Source organism: Lepisosteus oculatus, chromosome 3, assembly GCF_040954835.1.
Source record: "Lepisosteus oculatus isolate fLepOcu1 chromosome 3, fLepOcu1.hap2, whole genome shotgun sequence".
In the NCBI taxonomy this organism is placed as follows: Eukaryota; Metazoa; Chordata; class Actinopteri; order Semionotiformes; family Lepisosteidae; genus Lepisosteus; species Lepisosteus oculatus.
The window spans coordinates 5,844,183-5,868,558 of record NC_090698.1 but is presented as its reverse complement, the minus strand read 5'-3'; the positions used below and the strand labels follow the sequence as shown (position 1 = coordinate 5,868,558).

Sequence of the window (24,376 nt, the reverse complement as noted above, 5' to 3'; positions counted from 1 at the left end):
GTCTGTCTCTTTTTTCTTTGTTAACGTGCAGATCGGGTCTTAAAATTCTGGTAGTTTGTCTAAAAACCGATTCAACCGGCATGCACCTCTCAGCCAATGAGGATCGAGAGGGGGCGGGGTCGGCCTCCGAGCGCCTCCCTCGCGCTCCGCTCGCGCGCGCTCAGGGGCAGTCTCGAGGACGGTGAAGGGGCGCGACTGAGGTAAACGTTGGGGCCGCAGCTAATTAGGGGGAAAAGTAATCAATCTGCATCTTTAAAAACCCGACTTGGTTGACATTGCGGGGTTAATGAACTCCCTCTTGGATCTTGGATCGCGTGTTCCGAATCTCGATTTTCTTACTTGTGTGAGGCTGTGATGTGGGAGTGTTTGGCGTTCTTCTAAAACGTCGACGAAGGACTGTTACCCTGACGAAAATTTCTGCTCAGCACCGGCAGGTTTACTTTGTGGGGAAAGAAAATACAATAAGCTAACAAATTGAGCGAAAAGACTTGATCCGGGTGTCGGTGATAGTTGTGTGGACGGAGTGGGAGACTCGGTGGGCCCTGCGGTTCAGTCCCTGTCTGGCCGTGAGGATGACTTCTCGCCTCTAGTACTGAGTGAGTGAGTAGTGAGCATGTACAGGACAGACAGCCCTGACAGGGTCGTCATGTCGTCCTGTCCTGCCCAGGAGGCGAAGTTACAGGTTACAGGTCTTCACACAGGCCGGCCCTGGTGTGGCCGCTCATTAACAGAGCTTACACCCTGCGTCTGAGGTGTTCTCATTCTGTTACATAAGCACTTTCTCCAGCGGTTCGTGTGGAGGTCGTTCCCGATAAAATCCCGCAACTGCCGCCCGACCACGACCGCAGGCGGTGCTGGATTTCCCATCAGGGCCCACGAAGGAGGGACACACGAGTGACGAACGAAAAAACGAGCCGGAACAACACGCTTGCGGTCGACTCGAGGGGCTCCAGATCGGTGACCCCGCGCTGCCTAGCGGCTGTTCTAGAAACTGGAAGTATCGGAGTGATGGTCGCTCGACTGGCTCCTTCAATCACGTGGTTTGGCATCAGACTAGTTTGAAGTGCGTCATGTCAATCGACGTCATTCAGTGGGCGTTGACCCCTCCTCTTTTTGCACATTTCGGAGTGAAAGTGCTGAGGGCCTACGAACCCCAGAATCCGGCCCTGACCGCATGGGGAGGGTATGACCCCTCTCCCCTCTGGGCACTCCACTCAAAGCTAATCATAGGTAATGGGGATCCCCTCCACCACCACCAGTGTGTACAGTGTGTACCAGTCCTCTCCCCACACACCAGCTCTCAGTGGGAGGAGAGCAGAGTGATGAAGCCAGTTCAGAGAGGGGGATTATTAGGAGGCCATGATTGGTAAAGTCCAGGGGAAAATTTGGCCAGGACACTGGGGTAACACCCCTACTCTTTTTGAGAAACGCCCTGGGATTTTTCATGACCACAGAGAGTCAGGACCTCGGTTTTACATCCCATCCGAAGGACGGCGCCTCCTCACAGTATAGTGTCCCCGTAAATACCATCTTACCTGAGGAGAGGCCTTGGTTGTCTTTGTCAGCAGGGCGCCCTGAGGAGCGCAGTGTGGGTGTGACCCCTCCTCTCCCTCCCGGGGATGCTGGCTGTGCGCGCGGTCCTGTGGCTGTCGGGCCTGCTGGCCGGCGGGCCGCGCGGCGCCGGGGGCTGCGGCTGGATGGCGCGGCTGTGCGAGTTCGGGAACCTGACCTCCTTCTCCAGCTCCATCGAGAGGCAGGGGACGGTCCCGGCCGTGAAGGAGGTGATGGCCGTGCTGACTGACCAGGCCGTCGACCCCCTGGACCCCAGTGCGGTGAGTGGGACCCGGACACAGAGGTCACAGGAGCAGATCCACACTTCGTGCCGACGAACAGCCACAACTTAAAGCCCAGTGCTTCGTGTTTGTTATTTTATTGGCTGGACGTTTCTGGAGTGTACCGAATTGGAATCCACAGCGGTGCCCCAGGTTTGTCATGGGTATTGGATGTGGAAGTTTGAAACTTGGGTTTCATTTGGACCAGTGAAAGAAGTGAAGAGGAGGATGGAGAGTTTTAGACAGGCACAGAGAAGGTGAAAGCTCTGACAGTGTATTCATGTATTTCCTACTATGGTAGAAACTAATTACCTGCAGCTCCCTTTTCAGTAAAGGCACTGCTGATATGACGGACCATTGGTTTATTTTTGGGGGTAGCTGTTGTTAAGAATAACTCTCCTATAGCAGCATTTACACCTCAATATGGGAAACCTATATTTCCCAGCCTCCCCTGCGTGAAGGTGACAGTTTCTGTTGAAGAGTCTTGAGAGCCAGTTGTTGTAAATCTCCAGTGCTTCCATCGTCAGGAGGCTTCAGGGCAGTAAGGGCCAGCTGACCTCTGAGGGAGTCAGCCTGCTGCATGGGCTTGGCCACAGTGTGTGTGCGCCTTGTCAGTAACAACACTGCTTGTCTTCCTGCCTTTCAGAACTACCTGGGCTTCCCCTATTACCTGAGGATAGACCTTGCCTGCGAGACTCAGGTAAGGCATCTGGCCTCTCTGGGGTGTGTGCGTCTCTCTCTGTCTCTGTCTCCCTGTCTTTCAGTCCCCTGTCTCTCTGTCTCCCCGGCAGGAGATGTCCTTGCAGGCTGTACGGGAGGCCTACTTGACCGGCCTACAGCCTGTCGTCACGGTGATCTTCCAGGAGCCTGTCCATCCAGTCCGCCAGAAGCCCCAGCGCCTGGAGGCCAGGCTGAGTACAGCGCCGGTGCTGGATGACGGTAAGAGTCCTTCTGTGTTAGCACAGTGTCCTTACAGTGTCTGTGTGTGTGTTGCAGTGCTGCTGCTGTGCTAGCGCAGTGTCCTTACAGTGTCTGTGTGTGTGTTGCAGTGCGCTGTGGCAGTGCTGCCGCTGTGCTAGCGCAGTGTCCTTAGTGTCTGTGTGTGTGTTGCGGTGCTGCCTGCTGTGCTAGCGCAGTGTCCTTAGTGTCTGTGTGTGTGTTGCGGTGCTGCCTGCTGTGCTAGCGCAGTGTCCTTACAGTGTCTGTGTGTGTGTTGCGGTGCTGCCTGCTGTGCTAGCGCTGTGTCCTTACAGTGTCTGTGTGTGTGTTGCGGTGCTGCCTGCTGTGCTAGCGCAGTGTCCTTACAGTGTCTGTGTGTGTGTTGCGGTGCTGCCTGCTGTGCTAGCGCAGTGTCCTTACAGTGTCTGTGTGTGTGTTGCGGTGCTGCCTGCTGTGCTAGCGCAGTGTCCTTAGTGTCTGTGTGTGTGTTGCGGTGCTGCCGCTGTGCTAGCGCAGTGTCCTTACAGTATCTGTGTGTGTGTGTTGCGGTGCTGCCTGCTGTGCTAGCGCAGTGTCCTTAGTGTCTGTGTGTGTGTTGCAGTGCTGCCTGCTGTGCTAGCGCAGTGTCTGTGTGTGTGTTGCGGTGCTGCCGCTGTGCTAGCGCAGTGTCCTTACAGTATCTGTGTGTGTGTGTTGCGGTGCTGCCTGCTGTGCTAGCGCAGTGTCCTTAGTGTCTGTGTGTGTGTTGCAGTGCTGCCTGCTGTGCTAGCGCAGTGTCCTTAGTGTCTGTGTGTGTGTTGCGGTGCTGCCGCTGTGCTAGCGCAGTGTCCTTACAGTATCTGTGTGTGTGTGTTGCGGTGCTGCCTGCTGTGCTAGCACAGTGTCCTTACAGTGTCCGTGTGTGTGTTGCAGTGCACTGTGGCAGTGAGCTGTGCTCTTTGGGCTGGTACGTCCCTATGCCCCTCCTCAATGGCTCAGTGGTCTACAGAGTGCTGGTCAGCTCCAATGGACAGGGCCAGCCAATACCAGACAGGAGGTCAGAGCTGGGTCTGTCTGTTTGTATTTGTGTGTTTTTGTTCATCTTGGTGTTTGTGAGTTTCTTAGCTGTTCTTAAATAGCAGTCACTCAGTGTGAAACATTATATATTCTGTAAGGACGAAAGCTAGGTTTCTGCAGATTACCCGGTGAGATTGTGCAGCGATGACTTAGTAATGACGTAGCATTAATAGATTTTTTTAAGGAAGTGTTTGTTGTAATGCATTAAAATTGAGTTTTAATGCTGTACATTTCTAAACTAAATTTGACCTTCGGAAAACAGTAACACTTGTCTCACTCCCTCTAATGCTGTGAGGGAAGGAGCTGCTGTAAACCCGACCAGTTAAACACAAGACAAGTGGTGGGCTGACACTTTATAAAGCAGGAAGCTGAGGCTTTCTGGTTGGGTCCGTCTGCCACGTGGGGACAGATGGCTGGTCCTCTGGAGCACACGTTCACCAGGGGAGAGGGAGAAGGAAGCGACTGATCGGGGAACCTGAGAGATACGGAGTTTGTGAAAAGAGTTTGAGAAGACTTCATGCTTTTTTGAGGCCAGTAAGCAGCTTTCAAGTTTCGTAGTTTCCCTGCACTCTGTGAGTAAAAGGACACTAGCACTTTACCTTACAGCTGCTTGATGTGTTTGTTTTCCCGGACTGGCCTATCAGAGCTCCTATTCTCTGACACCACCACGCCAGGCTGTGTCACGTAAGGCAGCGTCAGCGGGGCGACAGGAAAACAACACACTCGTACGCACAAATATGACTGGGGGGCAGCAGCGTGAGCGATCTGTCTTGAGGAAAACAAAAAAGCAAACAGAAAACTGCTGGATTTACCATGGATAAAGCATCCCGGTACCCCCTCCCTGGCCCAGTCATATCGAGTGTCAGCTGACTCGAACCCTAGCAGACCAGGAGGCTACCCGAGAGCAGCTGGCCCAGGAGAAGATGAAGGTCCGGCTGCTCCTGAGTAAGAGTGAGGAGAAAGACAAACCCCTAGACTGCAGGCCGAGAAGACCGCCGGCACCACTCAGCGCACAAAGGAGCTGCTGCCTTCAAGGCAGAAGATCCCTGAAGTGAAGCCAGAGTGGAAACCTGTGTCGCAAGTACCAGTAGAAGTACTGCTTCTACACTAAAGGGGCTGATTGGGTGCAGCACCCAATTAATTTTGGAAAGGTGGTGCCTGTGCTCTCAGAGCATGGGGAGGTAAACGGGGAACTTGGAGTGAACTGCGCCCGTATCGTAAGTATGTACCGGTGGCTTTAGGAATGTCTACGTAGTGAGTCTGCCAAACGTCAGAGGAACGCCAGTCTTTCATACACCACGCTGATGTTGGCAGCTGGGAGCTGTGGGAAAAAAAGTCTAGTTTTATTGCAAGACATGGACAATTCCGCAAGACTGGGTATTGCGGATTCATCGGAACATGGGGGAATTCGGCTACCTGTCCGCTCCCTGCCCCACTCCGCTGTGTTTGTCACTTTAAGCCTGTCTCTCTGTGCATCAGTCACCCGAGGGACGAGACAGCTTGCTCACCTCCATTTCCATCACTTCAAGAATGTTGGTTTAACCGGCGTCTTTTCTTTTTGTGTGTCTGTGTGAAGTTTCGCACTGAATGTGAACGGATATGTGCGACCTGGAGAGAGAGGGATCATGGAACCATCACTAGGGTCAGAGGTGAGAAGTCAGGGAGACAGACTGCTGGAGAGAAGTGCAAAGAGAAAGAAGGAGAGGTCAGGGGGAGGAGAGAAAGAGGGGGCAGGGGAGGAGAGATACGGTGATGACCAGAGAGAGGGGGCAGGGGGAGGAGAGATACGGTGATGACCAGAGAGGGGGGGCAGGGGGCAGGGGGAGGAGAGATACGGTGATGACCAGAGAGGGGGGGCAGGGGGCAGGGGGAGGAGAGATACGGTGATGACCAGAGAGAGGGGGCAGGGGGAGGAGAGATACGGTGATGACCAGAGAGAGGGGGCAGGGGGAGGAGAGATACGGTGATGACCAGAGAGGGGGGGCAGGGGGCAGGGGGAGGAGGGATACGGTGATGACCAGAGAGAGGGGGCAGGGGGAGGAGAGATACGGTGATGACCAGAGAGAGGGGGCAGGGGGAGGAGAGATACGGTGATGACCAGAGAGGGGGGGCAGGGGGCAGGGGGAGGAGGGATACGGTGATGACCAGAGAGGGGGGGCAGGGGGAGGAGAGATACGGTGATGACCAGAGAGAGGGGGCAGGGGGCAGGGGGAGGAGAGATACGGTGATGACCAGAGAGAGGGGGCAGGGGGCAGGGGGAGGAGAGATACGGTGATGACCAGAGAGGGGGGGCAGGGGGAGGAGAGATACGGTGATGACCAGAGAGAGGGGGCAGGGGGCAGGGGGAGGAGAGATACGGTGACGACCAGAGAGGGGGGGCAGGGGGCAGGGGGAGGAGAGATACGGTGATGACCAGAGAGAGGGGGCAGGGGGCAGGGGGAGGAGAGATACGGTGATGACCAGAGAGAGGGGGCAGGGGGCAGGGGGAGGAGGGATACGGTGATGACCAGAGAGGGGGGGCAGGGGGAGGAGAGATACGGTGATGACCAGAGAGGGGGGGCAGGGGGAGGAGAGATACGGTGATGACCAGAGAGGGGGGGCAGGGGGAGGAGAGATACGGTGATGACCAGAGAGAGGGGGCAGGGGGCAGGGGGAGGAGGGATACGGTGATGACCAGAGAGGGGGGGCAGGGGGAGGAGAGATACGGTGATGACCAGAGAGAGGGGGCAGGGGGCAGGGGGAGGAGAGATACGGTGATGACCAGAGAGAGGGGGCAGGGGGCAGGGGGAGGAGGGATACGGTGATGACCAGAGAGGGGGGGCAGGGGGAGGAGAGATACGGTGATGACCAGAGAGGGGGGGCAGGGGGAGGAGAGATACGGTGATGACCAGAGAGGGGGGGCAGGGGGAGGAGAGATACGGTGATGACCAGAGAGGGGGGGCAGGGGGAGGAGAGATACGGTGATGACCAGAGAGGGGGCAGGGGGCAGGGGGAGGAGAGATACGGTGATGACCAGAGAGGGGGGGGTTAAAAGTGTCTAGGTGTATGGAAGGTGTGTTACAGGTAATTTGCCATGTCTTCATGTGCCACAATCCTTGTACAGTGTGTGTCTGTGTGCTGCTGTCCTGTTACCGATGTATCTGTCTGCCCAGGTGTGTTATTGGTTTCTCTGAGTTTCTAGGTGCTTTGTACAGTAGGTGTGTTACAGGTGTGTCTGTGTGCTCAGGTGGCTGCGCTGGAGTCCATGTTGTCTCTGTCAGACCCCTCCCGTCCCCTGTGGTTTGTGGAGGGTGTGTCCCCAGTGCTGATCCTGGGCAGGGTCCCCGGGTTCAAGGCTGTGCTGCTAACTGCTTCAGAGTTCACACACACCACACTTATAGAGGTGAGACAGAGTGAAATAGTGAAAACATAGTGAAATTACTCGGTGAATTGCAGTTAACTGTTATAAGCATCTGCACAGGCCCTGTGGGCTGTCCTGGCTGCACAAGGACAGTGTGTTTACACTGTATATAGTTCAAGTAGGGATCTGCGTCAGCATGTGATGGCTGCAAAGGAACAAATAAAGGTTTATTCCTGTGCTGAAAAGAGAAGAAAAGAAACACGTTTTGGCTGTGGAGCCTTCTTCCGTCTCCCTAGGTGACAGCACAGCCAAAATGTTGTGTTTCTTTTCTTCTCTTTTCAGCATGAAATAAACCTTAATTTGTTCCTTTACATATTTGCTGTCTGTACTTTATATCCAGAATAAAGACTATGTGACATTGTAGTGTATAAAGTCCTGGGATCTCCAGAGCTGGACCTGGTGACCCCCAGCCCACTTGGCCTTTAGGTCACCTGCTTTGACATCACCTGAAGAATCGAGTAAGGAATCTTTTCAGTTCAGAGATCTCTGATCATTTAGGGCTAAAGAGTACTGAGATTTTCCATCTAAATGATCTCTATTTTATTTATTTTAACAAATGCAATTGTTCACAATGGAATTATTCCATATCTTTAGAAATTGGTGACCTGCAAAACCCCCTGGACTGGGGCTCTCCGGGATCAGGGTTAATAATCCCTGCTTTAGCCTAAGGGCTGTGTCTGTGTGGAGGAACATGCCTGTGTTCATGTGGTGATTGCTGTCTGTGTACATATACAGTATAATGACCTCTGTGTGTTGACTGTCGGTGCTGACCAGCTCAGTATGGAGAGCTGCTGGGTGGGCTCCCTAGGGTGTCCGCAGGCGGAGTTCTCCTCCACGATCCAGGACGCCATCGCCACCGAGAGCGCCCTCTTCATCCGGCAGAATCAGCTCGTGCACCAGTTCACTGGGAACTTCTCCCTGCTGCCCCTGAACACTCCCCCCTCAGGTAGGACTGTATTCCTCTCTGGCTTAACTGCCTCTAAAGCCATCGCCCTCATGTAACTGCCCCAGAGCACGTCTTTGTGTGTTTGTGTCAGTGGGTTTATCTCCATGTGCTGTGTACTGGGTGTGTGTTGTGCAGTGTGTATGTGTCTGTGTACAGATGGTGCTGAGTACTGGGTGTGTATTGTGCAGTGTGTGTACAGTATCTCTGTGTACTGATGGTGCTGTGTTCTCCAGTGTACTGGATGTGTGTTGTGCAGTGTGTGTTTCTGTATGTACTGATGGTGCTGTGTTCTCCAGTGTACTGGATGTGTGTTGTGCAGTGTGTGTTTCTCTGTGTACTGATGGTGCTGTGTACTGCAGTGTACTGGATGTGTGTTGTGCAGTGTGTGTTTCTCTGTGTACTGATGGTGCTGTGTACTGCAGTGTACTGGATGTGTGTTGTGCAGTGTGTGTTTCTCTGTGTACTGATGGTGCTGTGTACTGCAGTGTACTGGATGTGTGTTGTGCAGTGTGTGTTTCTCTGTGTACTGATGGTGCTGTGTTCTCCAGTGTACTGGATGTGTGTTGTGCAGTGTGTGTTTCTCTGTACTGATGGTGCTGTGTACTGCAGTGTACTGGATGTGTGTTGTGCAGTGTGTGTTTCTCTGTGTACTGATGGTGCTGTGTACTGCAGTGTACTGGAAGAGGGTGCTGCAGGGGCTGTGTGTGTCCAAGCTGGTCCCGGTGACCTACCCTCACCACGGGAGGGAGTACTTCTACATCCTGGGGGGCGGCTGGCAGCGGGGACACATCTACCGCGCTCAGATACAGGGTCGGTCAGTCCGTCTGCCCCGGTAGTTCCTTGGTTCTGTGTGCCCCTGTCCGTCTGCCAGTGTTGTTGTTCATCCGTTATCCTTCCCACCACACTCCTGTTACTCCAGTATCTGGTGTGTCTTTATCCTCCTTCATCTCTCTCAGTGTTACTGTCCCTCACTAGTCTAAACTGACACGATAGGTATTTTCTCGGGTGTCCTGGTGAGCCAAGGCTTTTTAAAACAATGCCAGTTAGTAATTGCTCGTGTATAGATAGACAGCACACATGATAGACATAACAAGGAAGACAGAAGGCCCTCATGCCCTTGCCCTTAGCTGTCTCTCCCTGTGTCGAGTGAGCTGACTCTCTCTGTCTTCCCCAGATGGGGACGTGGAGTTCACCCAGCTGCTGGACTCCGAGGGAAGGACGCCGTGTCAGTTTCTGCAGCGTGAGTCCCGCTCCCTCTGTCCTGACGTCTCTGGGCCTGTGGGAGCAGCCTGTCCGGGCGCCGGTGCCGGCACAGGAGCTGCTGCCAGGGAGTCGGGAGTCGGGCCAGTAACAGAAAATCACTGGCGGTTCCATATTCATGCACAAAATCCATCAAATCTGACTGAAGCTCTTGAGAATGTGTTTTCATCCATTTAGAACGGACTCACACATGTAAATCTGAGACGCACCTCTACAGAGTTCCCTGGCAACCCTCTCCTACACACACTACATGCTGGTGTTACTGGAAGTGCCTGCTTTCCGCTCTTCCCCCATCGCCGTGTTGCTCCGAAATCGCCCGTGTCCCCTGTCTCCACTCTCGCCATCCTCTGTCTGTGACTGCCCCCTCCAGGGGACTGTCTGCTGCTGTGGGCCTCTCTGGATCACCTGCACGTGCTGGTCGACATCATCCTCCTGGAGCTGCTCCCGGAGGAGGGCCTGGACCGTGCCTACCAGCTCCTGCTCTGCTGTACGGAGTCCGGGGCTCCTGGTGTGGGGGGGTGGAGCCGGGCAGGAGAGATGGAGGGACTCGGGCTTCGGCGACAGGGAAGACAAAAACTATTAAAATAATTTAGAATCTCAGCCGCCGTGCATCAGCACTGAAATCTGAAGACTTGTATGTTAACAGACAAGAACCAGCTAAATGCCGGAATATTTTTTCTTTAACTTGTGCTTGTAGTTAAAAAAACCTGGGACTTGGAAAATCAGAAAAAAGGGCTAGTAAAAAAATCAATTAGTAAAAGCAACAAGTAACAAGAACATAAGAAATATGAGGCTATTCCGCCCATCTTTCCTGTTTGGTAGTTAGTAGCTAATTGTGAATTGATCCAAGGATCTCCTCCAGCATTGTCCTAAAAGAAGCCCGGGTCATTCCTCCTGTTCTCCGTTCTTAATGCACTACCATGTAGTTTCGAGTCCCACCTGTGTCCTCTGGCTTTTGTCCCACTTAGAGAACTGCGCTGGGTTAACTTCGTCAGCGTGCTTAAAAGATTTGAATACTTAGTAAAAATACTAAAAATGCTGTACACAGGGCAGGTTCTTGCCACCTGGCTCACAGAGCTTGTGCACTGGAGGGTTTCTTCTGTTACTGCGGACAAGGGGAAGGGAGAGGGAGAGGGGGTGGGAGAGGGGGGAGGAGAGGGGAATAGGAGGGAGATTGTGAGGAAAAGGAGCTACATCAGTGGGAGGACAAAGTGAGTGATGGAGGAGTATGCAGATGAAATGGGCAGAGAGAGAGAAGGTGCTGATTTCGATCTCCAGGCACTTCACCGGTCCTGACTGGAGTCCAGGGTTTGTGACTTAGTTCCTCTCCCTCACGCTCTTCCTATTTCTCTCCACAGATGAGAGTTTCCATCTTGGAGCCGCTCTGCCTAAATTCCTTCCCAGAGGTAGGACGCAGGATCACGGTCCGGCACAGTGCTCTTGTTGTGCACACTTTTATTTTGTCGTGTTAATGCACAAATCTTGTTTTTTGATTTTTGCTCACCAGGCATGCACAGCTGAGGGGCATTGATAAAGCAGATCATTTATCTTGATTTATCTCCTGAAAACAGCTGGAATTTATTGGACAAAATAAACGCATTAAGTTTTTACCATGCGGAAGATTACAAGCATTGATCTCATGGCTGTGCGCGTGTTCAGACGTGTATATAATGCGTTCTGCTCACTGCTCGCTGTGTTTCTGCTGCACTCTACGGTAGTCATACGCTTGTAGTGTAGTTAAGAGGCCATGTCGGATCTGTGGTTCCGGTGAAGGGCGTCGTTTTCCAGGAAGACACAGCTAGAAGCTCCGTGTGTCCTGAGCCTGATGGCGCTCTATCCCTCGGGTGAGATGTGAGATGGGGGTCCTAGGCGAAAGATGTTGATGGCGGTGGCGCGCAGCCTGGTCTCTGTAAGTGACTCTGTATAACCATGTCAGCACAGGGACTCAGGCATCGTCTTCCTGCTGTGCCCTGTGTCTTCCAGAAAATGGCTTGCAGCAGTTTGTCATGGTGACGGGCTCAACGCAATACAGTGACATCCCCCTGCTGCTCAGGGGCATCAACTTCAACCCCTTCAGCAGGGTCCTGTTCCTGTGGGGTAACGCGCTCCTCTGTTCGTGAGTAAGATACCCTCTCTCTTTAACTCCATGGTGCTGTCATCAGAACAGCGCAGCACCGCTCTCCCTCTCTAACGCAGTGCTCTCTTCTCTGAGTAATCCAGCCTGCCCCTCTCTTCCTTCTCTCAGCTTCGACGTGGGTTTCAGTTACATGTTCCTCACTGGCTTCCCCAGTGACCAGCGGATCAAATACTTCACCCTGTCTCTGACCGGAGAATTCACCTTTGTCACTGACTCTGAGCAGGTCTGTGCGTCTGTCCTGAAGGGCCTGTCTGTATGTGTCCGTGTCATATGTGGCTGTCTGAGTGACCTGAGAGATGTCCTCTGTGTGTCATTCTCTTTCCCTGACCGACATGGCTAACTGTCAAGTGTTCATTCTTAGTTATATATTAGTGGTGAGCATCTTTAATGTGTTAGCCCACTCTGCATTCAGCATGTGTTTTTAATGTCTCTGCACTGTGGCGTGATGGTGTGACCGTGTGTTTTTAGTGTCTCTGCACTGTGTCACTATGTGTTTTTAGTGTCTCTGGTTGTTTTTCTGTATGTCTATACTGCGTATTGGAACAGTGTGTGTGCACGTACACTATGTGTTGTGACAGCTTGTGCTGTATGCTGTGCTGGTTGTGACGAGGTGTTCTGTACGGTGTGAGTGTGCTGTAACAGTCTGTTGTGTCAGTGTGTCACTCTGTACTGCTGCAGGTGTGGTGGGGTCAGGAGAGGATGCCCACTGTGGTGAGTGTGCGTCCCTCAGCAGCCTGGGATGCCTTCTCCAGCCTGCAGAGCCTGAAGGGGTGGGGAAGCTACCAGCGTGCTCACAGTCTGGTCACCGTCTTCTACGACTCCGAAAAACTTCTGCAGGAGGTACAGGACTGACGTAGCGAATTGTACTGTACGAACGTGCTGGCCTGAAAGACACTGTGTAGGCGCACTCTACCACAGTGCACCCAGACACTCTTCGCTGTAGGGTGGGGGGTCACGAGAATGACGCCCTCAGATCTCTCACAGATCATGGTTTGATGCTGTGGAGAGAAATACCTGGTGCTTCACGTTGAGTTGGCTCTTTGTTTCTGACGTCAGCACTTTCGCTGCCTGGGAGACTGAGCAGGACCCTGTTTTTGCATGGGGCAGTTTAGAAGGGTGTCAACACCTTTGCAGGATTAGCTGTCATGATGAATTGTGGAATAAAACGTGTGTTTTTCAGCTTTACAGTTTCCAGGAGGTGGTCCATTGGCTTTCAGCAAGCAGCCACAGTGGCCTATGGCTATCCTTTTGTTTTCCACCAGCGCTCTTGTTTTCTAACACAAAGATCAGCAGAGGAGGAGACAGATGATGCAGCTCTGTATTTTGAGTACTGTTAGTTGTTAATCTGCTTTTTTATCTCTCTCTGCAGCTCGTGTACACAGTGGACTCAGCTGGCCGGGGTTCCCTGGTGAAGAGGAGACTGCCTGTTCCTGAGATCCTGTCCCACTACCACTTCTCCCAGTCTCCCTACAGCTCTCAGCACACTGAGTCAGTGCTGTCTGTACTGTCACTGTCTGTACTGTGTTCTCTGTCTCCCTACAGCTCTCAGCACACTGAGTCAGTGCTGTCTGTACTGTCACTGTCTGTACTGTGTTCTCTGTCTCCCTACAGCTCTCAGCACACTGAGTCAGTGCTGTCTGTACTGTCACTGTCTGTACTGTATTCTCTGTCTCCCTACAGCTCTCAGCACACTGAGTCAGTGCTGTCTGTACTGTATTCTCTGTCTCCCTACAGCTCTCAGCACACTGAGTCAGTGCTGTCTGTACTGTGTTCTCTGTCTCCCTACAGCTCTCAGCACTCTCGGTCAGTGCTGTCTGTACTGTCTCTTGTACTTCTCTCTCCCTCCCTCAGGCAGTCCAGTGAGTTTATGTTCGAGCGCCTGTGCCCGTTTTTCTCGATGCGAGTGGAGGAGGCCCCCCCCCCGGAGCTGTTCAGCCGTGTCCAACACTATCGGGCTGAGCCACCCACTGTCCTACGCTCCCCCGGCCTGCACTCCATCTCCTCGCTCGCGGTCTACCAGGGCCTGCTGCACCAGCTGCTCTGGCTACACGCCTCCTACAACAGGGTACAGCACAGTAACACAGGGCAGTGAGACAGGGGACAGAACACAGCATAGTAAAACAGTGCAGGCAAAGCGACAGTACCTCATAGCTTTATACAGTGAAACAGTATTGGATGGTTAAATGGCACAGCACAGTGAAATACAGTACAGGACTGTAGTGTGTGGATGTCAGTTCATTCTCGGTACATAGCAGCAGCAGCAGACAGAAGTGTTGCACAGTCCGGTCCATTATACTGTAGTATCGTTGGCTGCCAGTCAGTGCAGAACAGTTTGTGTGTCCACAGCCCTACGGAGATCCAGTTCACGACCCGACCTGGCGCTGGTGGAAGAATAAGGTGGTGTATGAGGTGAGGATCAAAGTACACTGTTACTGAAAAGAGTGCACAGGAACGCAAGAACACTCTACCTCTTTGAGTGCGTTTCTTGGTGCTGATTTGTTACAGTGCAGTGTTGGGGTCCGTGTTTTATTAAGACTGCAGCTGCAGAGTGTGCTGTCATTGCAGGATTATTATTTCTACTTGGCCAGTAACCGGCTGTCCAGCGGGGGGGTCTACGTGTCCATGCAGGATTACGCCAAGGTGTACAGCAGCCCAAGCACCAAGCCCCTGCCTGACCGCATCTACCTGGACAGGGGGACGAGCTACAGCTTCTCAGTCTACCTCACTGCCAGCCTCTCTCAGACAGGTGCCTCGCTTTTCTTTCACTGCCTCTCTGTTTGTCTTTAACAGCCAGCCTCAGCCCCTGACAGACAGGAACTCACTGTCTCTCTGCCTCTGTCTCCATTTGTGTTTCTGTCTGACTTCCACTCTCGGCCCCTGACAGAGAGGAACTCGGTGTTTCTCTGTCTCTCTCTCCGTGTGTTTCTGTCTGACTTCCACTCTCAGCCCCTGACAGACAGGAACTCATTGTTTCTCTCTCTGTGTGTTTGTGTCTGACTGCCAGTCTCTACCCCTCTCGGACAGGAACTCAGTGTTTCTCTCTCTGTGTTTGTATCTGCCTGCCAGTCTCTGCCCCTCTTGGACAGGAACTCAGTGTTTCTGTCTTTTGCCTCTGCCCCTCTCTCCCTGTCCCTGTCACTCCTCCATGTTTCTCGTTTCCCCTTTCAGATGCCAGCTTCGTGCAGGAGACGCTTGGTCAGATGTGGCTCTCAGCAGGGGTGTCCGACGCCAGTTTCATCTTGGTCAATATCCATAGGCAGGAAATTATCGGCCGAGCGGCTGTCCTGTACAGGGTAGGAACCCGTATCCTCAGATGGCGACAGGGCACTGAGCACCCTTAAAAGTGTGGGGGGTTAACAATGCACAGCACTTTCATCTCCTCACCATAGTTTTACACTATAACCTACACACCTTTCCCTCTCTCATCACCCTGCTGTGCTGCACTACATCCTGCTCTCGTGCTCATTTAGCTGCTCAGTCTCTCATTGATCCCAGGGTCCAGCTGTTTTTGGAGGATTCAGAAGGTAAGACCTAGAAGGTAGAAAACTGAATTGTTTTCAGTTACTACTGACAGTGTCACTGTAACGTACAGCCCTAGCTGTTCTCCCGGATTGAGGGCAAGCCAACCTGTTGTCCTTAGGCTTTTACCAAAGCCAGTTCACATGCAACTGCCATTCAGCTGTGATTGTTTAAACCCCCTACACCACCTTGCTTTCATATACATATATTTCCGAAGTTATATGTACTGTAATGTGAAAAAAACATTAATATTTTCAAATATTAACTGGCAAGCAATAAAAATGTTCCTAATGATGTTGACTAAGTGAGAAAGCTCTGAATGTCATTGTTTACAGATGACCTGGGGCAGTCCCAGATCTCCTGGGCACTTCCTTTTTTATTTTAGAGAAAGATAACCATACTACATACAGATGGCGAGGTTTTACACCGTACATTATTCCACATACATATCGTAAATAGACATGTGATCTGCTTCTTTCCTGTTTTCTTTATGGTGTTTCAAATAATTGAAGATCTGTGTACACTCAAAACAAGGAAGCTGTATCATCTTTTGTGATTATAGAGAGGAAGAAAAGCACATTACCTTTGCAGAGAGACAAGAACAACATAAGAAACAAAGTACTTTCCTACTTCAAGTTTCAAATATTCTGTATCTTAATAAATTCTGACCTTATAGGTGACCTTATAATGTACCTGATCCATCTGAACCAATATCTAATCATTTTTTCAGTTGTAATTTAAGTGAAAACATGAACACTGCGTTTTCCTCTGCATGATGCACCTTCTGTTTTGGAGTTACAAAGAATCTGACAGTACTCTTCCAACAATCCTCTCTCTATAAGAGTGAGTTGGTACATCTCTATTGAAATTCACACATTTTAAACCACTCTTCATTGCGAATCTTAACATTACTTTCTTTCTCCCACGTCCTTTATATACCCCGTAGAATGTAATTTCTTCACCCTTGTACAGTTTAGATATGACACGTTCCTGATAAAATACTTTAGTACATTTTTACTTTACTCTCATAAACACCATATTACTGGCTATATCTAGACTTGAAAATATCTGGAACAATCGTTTCCAAGCAGTATCTCTTTTAAAACTTCACAGCTGATCTTTATCCACTGTGGTACAAGATGCTCTTATTCCTTTGCTTACCCTGATTTCGGATCTATTAGCCGATCTGTCTGCTGTGGCACGGCGCGGGGGCGTGCCCAGTGTGGGGGCGGAGCCCTGGTAGAAGGGCGACGCCTCGCCTTTGTAGTCCCGGCTGTCCCGGCTTCTAGAGGATGAGCCCCAGCCAGGAGGTCCTATAAAGACACACTGGACACCCCGCAAGGGGACGAGCCGGGACAGCCCCGGAAGGGGGAGTTTATACCGACAGTCCCGGAGGGGTCTGCACCCGTGTAAGGTGTTCTTTTTCTTTTTGCCTGTCCCGTCACGTGTTTTCACCGGGGCACGCACGCTTTTTCCACGCACTCAGTTCTTGTTTTGTTCTTGCCTCGCGCGCCCTGCCCTACTACACTGGACCCCGGTAAATAGGGTCAGTCCAGTCTGGTCAGCGCTGTGCGAGGGGCTCTCTTTTCCCCAGACTGGACCCCGTTAAACAGGGTAAGCCCAACGTGGAGGTCACGAGGCACAGCGCTACACTTGCTTTTTGTTTATTTTTTCACCCCCTTTTGTGTTATTTGTGGTCCCTGCCAACTTCACGCCGGTGCCTCCGTCCCCTCGCCCAGGGCGTTGGCTCTTTACCGGTGCTCTCCGCAGCGCCTTCCACTACACACTGTCGCACTGGATTAAACTCCAGATCACAGGCACACCACACCACCTGAGTGTGTTTCCTGTGTCATCTATATCATACTCATTTTTAACTGGGTTCCATGTCTTTAGCTCTAGTTTATCCATGGATTAAGTATTCAGTAGATTTGGCTAGGTTCTTGCTACCTAACGATGCCTGAATTTGGGGGCTTACTCCCACCTAAGATGGTACAGTATTTGTCTTTTAAAGAGTTTTTTGGGGGTTTGTAATTAAAAGTTAGAACTTCTTCTTTTTTTTTTTTAACCTTTAACTTATAACCTGTCTGGGCAGTTCTTTGCAGACACTGCCGCTCTTTGTGAACGGTTTTGGCTTGAAATGCAGATCCCGTTAGTCTTGGTTTCAGTTTTGGGACTGAAGGAGCCCATTGTGTTGTCAAATTCCCCATTGAGAGGGGGAATTATTCCAGAGGCTATTATCTGATTTATTTCCACTCCACTATCTGTCTCTGTCAGGTGATGCACCAAGTCAGTATTCTAGATCAGTGCTTACTTGGGTATTCACTATACATTTATGTTCTTTTAAAAATGTAGTTATTCCTTTCTTTGTATTAAATACAGTACCTCCTCAGCCCACCCTTTTCTCTTTCGTCTCTCTCTCCTCTGTCTTGCTTCCTCTCCCTTCTCCCCTTCCAGGTGCAGGTCAGCGACCAGGGCAAATTTCCAGGCCAGGCTCTGACAGGACAGGATCTCATGGTCTTTACACTGTTTCTGTCGGTGTGTACAGTTTTTAACTGCGTCTGTATTTATGAGGTGTGTGGGTAGCATGTGTTAGATGAGTGTATTGAGTGTGTATTCCACGCTCCTTTCAGGTTGTGCATTCGGAGCTACACTGCTACCAGCAGACTGAGTCAGGGCTCTCTTTCCAGGTACAGAGTGCTTAACAGCACACTGAAATGCACACAATCACACACACTAATATGCATATCGATACTCCCTCCTTCAATCCTTCCCTCTCTGTCTCTGCCTCTCTCTGTCTCCATCACTCCCTTTCTCTGTCTATGTCACTCTCTCTCTGTCTCTGCCTCTTTCTCTCTGTCTCCATCACTCCCTTTCTCTGTTTCTATCACTCCCCCTCTCTGTCTCTGCACCTCTCTGTCTCCATCACTCTCTCTCTCTGTCTCTGTCACTCTCTTGCTTTGACATGCACACGAGTTTTTTTCAGCTGAATGAAATACCATGTACACCTGTGTGTTTGTCAAGGGGCAGGAGAAGGTGCCAGTGTATATCGGTTGTCCTCCGGGTCGTCGGCTGGTGTTTGACGTGTCCTCCACCCTGCGGCACGGCACCAAGCTCAACAAGCGCTACTTCAACTGCCCCAAACCCGACCCTGAGAGACCTTGCTTCTACTATGAGGACAGTCAGTGTCGAACTCTCTGGCTCTGTCAGACTGTTGCTTTCAGTTTGCCACTGTCTGTCTTTCTCGGCCCCGACCCTAAGAGACCTTGCTTCTATTGTGAAGACATTCAGTGTCATACTGCCTGGCTCTGTCACACTGTCGCTGTAGCTCTTGACTCTGCCCTGCTGTGTCTGTCACTGCCTGCCTCTCCAGGCCCAACCCCCAGAGACCCTGATACTGTCTGGCTCTGTCACACCGTCGCTGTGAGTTTGTCACTGTCCTTCTTGACTCTGCCCTGCTGTGTATACCACAGGCTGGTTCTGCTATTAGAACAGTTACAACATCCACCACTCTCTTGAGTTACTGGTCTTGGCCCAGCAGTGAGGAGCCCTGTTTATCCTTCAGTGTTTCTCTTTCACTGCCACGTGCTCCCTCTGTGCACAGTGAGCGTCTCTCTGGCAGCGTGGCTGTTTTTCTCTCTCTCTGCAGCCTTCTATCCGTTCTTCCTGATCCAGGACATGGTGTCTGGGGAGTCTGGACGCTTCCTGGGCAGGTGAGAAGTCCCCCCCCTCCTCAGTTATCAGTTAAAACCCTGTGGGTCTCTTCTTTAACCAGTAGGCCGTAATGGCTTGGAGTGTGTACATGCTTGTGTTTATGTCAGTTGTGTAGCCATGGTGTTGTATAGTGGCAGGTATGTTGTGTTGCCAGTTTGTGATGTTGGTGTAGTTAGTATAGTAATGAGTGTTGTTTAGAATGAGTTGCAGTCTGTAGCCAGTGTGTAGGGTGTTGGGTAGTCAATGTGTGTTTTACATGGCATTCTATACGTTGATGTGCAGTGTGAGTGGGATGTTGTGCAGTCAGTGTTGTGTGTGGTCCTTAAGCCTAGACCTCGGTTTTGTTGCAGTTACACCTTCAAAGTGGTGGGTGGAGGACCTTACTCCTACGACAATCTGCGCAACTACACTGTCGAGGAGGTGCTGAGGTACAATAGCCTCAACCACAGGTAATCCAGTGCACTGTCTGCAGCCTGGCACAGACTATAGTTTGCACAGAACAGTGGAACAGCCACTGTTAATAATGCAGCCCTGTTCAGCACAGTCCAGCAGAAGAGATCCTGATTACAGCTCTCTGATCGCAGCCCAGGTTTCATCCACTGACGTGTAGACTGTAGGGCTCAGCCTGAAGACTGCGCTGTATGACAGGTTAAAGAAAGCGCAGTGGTTTTTGCAGTATTGCACATTGTAATATCCTTTTTCTGTGTTTCTCCCTCTTCCCTGGTTCACCCATTGCCTCTCCGTCTCTCCCTGTGTGTGTGTCACAGTTCAGAAATGGCGCTGGTGTGGATGATGGCGGATGAGTCTGGCCGTCCCTTCAACACCACAGAGGAGGGCTTTCCGATCTTACAGGGTGCCTCCAGCAGCATTGGGTATATCCTCCAGTCTGCTCACCATGTATTGCTATCATGCTGCTACATACTGCTGTCATTTGCTGTCTTTTACCCTCAGCCTCTCCACTTGTGTAACACCCATTAAATGTAACCCATTTGTCTTCATTTTTTTATTTCAGAATCAAGGTTTTGTTTGTTTTGTGCCCTTTGCAATATGGCACCACCAGCTGTAAACAAGCCTGGCCCTCACCTCATCCTGACTCTCAGTGGTCATTAAAGATCCCCGGGCATTTCTCGATAAGAGTAGGGAGATATCCCGGTGTCCGGGCCAAATTTCCCCCCTCGGCCTTTACTGTGGCCTCCCCGTGGTCCCTGTGTATGATTGGCTTGCACTGGCCCTGCGGTGGACTGGCGCCCCCTCCAGGGCGTGCCCTGCCTTGCGCTCGTTGCTTGTCGGGTTGGCTCTGGCTTCCCGCGACACCGTATGGTATAAAGCAGTTTGGGAAATGACATGACAATGAGGCTTGAACTGAAATGGTGTTGTGGCTCTGATTGCAGGTGGATTTGTCAGAGGAATTCTCCTTGCACTGACATTCCTGTCACCGGCCTCATGGCCCCCGAGTTCTTCTTCCTCATAGAAGTGTCCAACAGGTCAGCACCTGTCTGTGTGTGGCTGATGCCTTCATGTCAGTGTGTCAGTAAGCTAATAGCCACCAAAGAAGAGGCCTCCTCATTTGTATCCTTCCTTTGTTGTTATGAATCTGTGTGTGGGCACAGCCCTGTGTGTGCGCCTGTTAGACCCTATCGTGGGGGGGGGTAGGGGGGGGTCATATTAGCGCTGTCTTCCCCTTACCTCTGTGTATCTGTGAGCAGGGGTGTGGATGTCAGTACGTACTGTGACTACGCTCTGCAGTTTGTCATCCACGTGCACGGCCTGCCTCTGGACCCCTACCGAGGGCTCTTCCACATGCTGGTGAGCGCCGACTCGCGCGCGCAGATCAGAAAGAGTCGCAAAGGAGGGGATATTAAAAATGAACAGGTAAAGGTTGACTCCAGGCTGAAAGGAAAAGAACAGAGACACAATGTTTCGACTTTTCCAGGTGTGTCACACACCCACCTAACGGCACACACACCTGAAGAAGGCTCCACAGCCGAACATTTTCTCTTTTCTTTTCCTTTTGGTAATGGAATCAACTTGACCTGTTCCTTTGCAGCCTACGCATGCTGACGCAGCTCCCTACTGGGATATTGCAAACGGCGTTTTGACCTAGTTGAGGTTCTTGGACCTCATTGATGAGTGTCCTACCAACCAGTAACACAGACAGTCTGTACCAGTTTCTGCCTCTTTCTGTCCCTCCTGCTTTTAAATCTCTCTCAGGTGACCCTGGGCGTGCTGTGGGCCGTGCTGTTCTCCTTCATCGTTTACCGCTGCTGTGGGCCTTGGCTCAAGTCCCACCTGACCTCCTTCTTCCGCCACATCCGGGGCACAATCGATAAGCATCGCGGTACGACAGCGGCGACTGCCTCTGGACTCCGTCGTTTTTTGTCTTGAGTGAACAGTGGTGTGAGATGTTTCCAAGTCTCTGACCGGTGGTTGGCTCGGCTCTGAAGAAGGTTTTCTGTTGGTGGGCTGTCCTGGTGTCCTTGCGAGGCTTGATTTGCTTTGCTGGTGTTTCAGGTTCTGAGGTGTTTCCGGTGCACAGTGAGACTGGCGTGTGGGAAGATGGCCCCTCCAATCTGCCCGCACACTGATTTCAGAATAAACGGTCAGTTTAGCACATCTCTGAATCATAGCAACTGCTTGTGCCCATGTGTAAGTACTGAGCCCCAGAGGATAAAGGAATTCCTCACTAATAGGATACTGCAGTATACTGTACATTACAATCCAGTTCTCTGTTGTACTGTGTAGTGGATAGTTATTATATTCTACTGCACTTTATGGTACAGTATAGTAGTAAACTATACGATGCCTCAATGTAGTGTGCTATAATGCAACACAGGACTGTACTTTACTGTACAGTACAATATAGTATGGGACCATATAGTGCCTTAATGTGCTACATAATATAGTAAATTGTAGAATGGGACCATACAGTGCCTTACTGTGCTACACAGTATAGTGCAATAAAGCAGGGGGCTGTGTGATGATACTGTATGTAGCTGTGAACTGAAGAGTACTGCAATTCCACTACTTAATTAGTGATAATTCAAGGGACAGTGCGTGTTGTCTTGTTAAATACGTCACTGTGCAGAGTACATTCAACCCATGATGAGAAATGATCATATGATAAATATTATAATTTATAAATATTTTGTGCTGCATATTATATTTACACTACCTGTAATACTTAAAAATATTTAACTTCTGTATAAGGCACTGTCGTGCTGTTGTTTATTACATTGTACTGCAATAGAAATTGTCAGAAACATGCAAATATATTCACAGTATTGGTAACAGCTGTTGTAACACACTTCTGTTCACTCGTGTATGTTGAGATGTTTTGCTTGAATAGGTATGTGTAAGGCTGAGTTATATCTTTTTACCTCGTTACTTCTTGTGTGAAACAGTCACTGTAATAACATAACTGATAGATTCATTCACTCTTGATCTGTTTTTTTCATTCATACATTTGACCAGTTTGGATTCTTCATCCCACCAAGGCCTTCTCACTATTGGCTGAGACACCTGCCATTCCTGCTCACCTGAGACGGGATTGGCCCTTGCGCTGGCGGAGCCCTCTCTGTGGCATCAGACGCAGTTTCACACAGTGGGGGTCCTCGTGCTCTTGTCGTTTTTCATATAAAGGAGTGTCAGTGTGTTCAAAACTCTTTACTTTATACAAAACAAACCCAACACTAGCTGTCACTGTGAGTCCCTTTACATACCACGCCAATCTAAATTAACTGCTTGTGAGAATCTGGCTCTCAGTCCTCCACCAGTTGACTCTTTATCCCAATCAATGCGCACCACTTGATTGCGTACTATACCAGATACAGTGATATGTGAACTTATATACAAACAATTCACACCTATCGACCTCTGTGGCAGATCAGCAGACATTGCTATCCTCATGACTCCTTGCCTGCCCTGTGTTCCTCACAGGAGAGCTGTGTAATTATTATATGTCCCTTATAGGAAGGCTGTAAAAGTGGTTCTTTGTTCTCATAGCTTGCCAGTGATAAAGAAGTATGGTGTTTAACGAGGACTGTTCATTTTCTGAGTTTATTTTCCTGCTACTAAAAAGGCCATAAATTGTGTTTCTGTTCCCTAGATCCCAGTTTAGCAAAATGTGTTTATTGCCTTCTGTGTAGGATGTTTTTATGGCATTAATAACCATTGACTGCATGCATCTCCATTCTTTTGAGAAAAATGTTGGTCTGGACGCCTCATTGCTCTGCTGGTGAAAATCAACCCTCTGCCTTAATGCTTCTCTCCTAGTCTGACTTGTGAAGCTGCAGGGCTGAAAGGTGTTGAAGGGGCTCTGGAAATACCTGTGAACTGTGCTTGAGGGACTGATGTGGCAAGAGACACAGTGGCTGTGATGTTCAGTGAGAAGCAGCTCTGGCCTTGCTTGGTGATGAAGAGTTTTAGTGTTTTTAACTGGGAAACAGCTAATACGTTTGAAGGTACAACCATGTGATTTAAAACAAACATGGAAAACGTAGAGCCTTATTGTAGAGATGTAGGTCAGCCAGTCACCCACACACTTTTGCAGGCATGTGAATGGAAGGCAATTATTAAATCAGCTGGTGTTATTGGAGATCTGTAGCCTTCAGGAGGTATAATTGCATCTCCGATCCCCATCATACATGGGGTTCAGCGGGTTACCCGCGCCTGTCGGCGAAGGGCAAGTATGTCAACCTGCAACTCACAGCTGGCAGCCCACTGGAGCTCAGCAGTGTGAGCCTGGTCAGTACCTGGAGGGAGGGACTCCTGGGAAAGCTAAGGTTGCTGCTGGAAGAGGTGTTAGTGGGGCCAGCAGGGGGCGCTCACCCTGTGGTCTTTGTGGGTCCTAATGCCCCAGAATAGTGACGAGGACACTATACTGTAAAAAAGGCGCCGTCCTTCAGAGGAGACATAAAACTGAGGTTCTGGCTCTCTGTGGTCATCAATCCCAGGGCATTTCTTGAAAAGAGTAGGGGTGTAACCCCGGTGTCCTGGCCAAATTTCCCCCTGGCTTTTACCAATCATGGCCTCCTAATCCCATCTCTGAACTGGCTCTATCTCTCTGTTCTCCTCCCACTGAGAGCTGGTGTGTGGGGAGAGTACTGGCACATCATCCAGGTGGGGCTGCACACTGGTGGTGGTGGAGGGAATCTCCATTACACCTGTAAAGCTCTTTGAGTGGAGTGTCCAGAAAAGTGCTATATAAGTGAAAGCAATTATTAGTATTATTCGTAAGGTATAATAGAGTGCTCTGGTTCACAATGCCACAAGAGGGCACTCTTGTCTTACTCTGCACACTACACTGCGTATACATGATAGGAAATACAAGCCAGAGCTTAGCATGAAGTCACCAGCAGGGCACCTGGCTTCCCATCTCCTGGATGGGACACTAGTTAATGGTAGGGATTTACCCCCAGCAGTGCTGGTCCCCATTTATACAGCTGGGTGGACTGGGGCTATTGGGGTCATGACAACAGAGACTTACCTTCTATGCTACACTGCACCAATAGCATATATATATATAATAAGTAAATAATATAGACTCATTTTGAAGGTATTGTAGTTACCTGTTTTGG

General features: G+C 50.6%; 1 protein-coding gene across 3 annotated transcripts; it reads left to right on the top strand.

Moving 5' to 3' along the window:
- The first annotated feature begins 101 nt into the window (after window positions 1–101).
- On the top strand, window positions 102–22,906 carry LOC102686868 (cation channel sperm-associated auxiliary subunit gamma). 3 transcript variants are annotated; one of them, XM_069186406.1, is made up of 31 exons: window positions 102–200; window positions 1,569–1,832; window positions 2,479–2,532; window positions 2,624–2,771; window positions 3,684–3,807; window positions 5,404–5,476; window positions 7,054–7,209; window positions 8,002–8,173; window positions 8,846–8,983; window positions 9,348–9,413; window positions 9,804–9,920; window positions 10,792–10,839; window positions 11,417–11,549; window positions 11,679–11,793; window positions 12,249–12,410; window positions 12,940–13,058; window positions 13,422–13,635; window positions 13,917–13,979; window positions 14,136–14,316; window positions 14,739–14,863; window positions 17,544–17,624; window positions 17,720–17,776; window positions 18,111–18,267; window positions 18,736–18,799; window positions 19,151–19,249; window positions 19,568–19,672; window positions 20,192–20,284; window positions 20,507–20,606; window positions 21,012–21,138; window positions 21,312–21,399; window positions 22,272–22,906. In XM_069186406.1, exons 2-30 carry the CDS (start codon window positions 1,620–1,622, stop codon window positions 21,383–21,385), a joined length of 3,378 nt encoding a protein of 1,125 aa, XP_069042507.1. In that variant the 5' UTR covers window positions 102–200; window positions 1,569–1,619; the 3' UTR covers window positions 21,386–21,399; window positions 22,272–22,906. The 3 variants fall into 3 exon arrangements, with proteins under 3 accessions (XP_069042507.1, XP_069042510.1, XP_069042509.1); XM_069186408.1 differs by having other exon boundaries at window positions 170–200; window positions 1,566–1,832; XM_069186409.1 differs by lacking the exons at window positions 20,507–20,606; window positions 21,312–21,399; window positions 22,272–22,906 and having other exon boundaries at window positions 21,012–21,097.
- The last annotated feature ends 1,470 nt before the right edge of the window (window positions 22,907–24,376 follow it).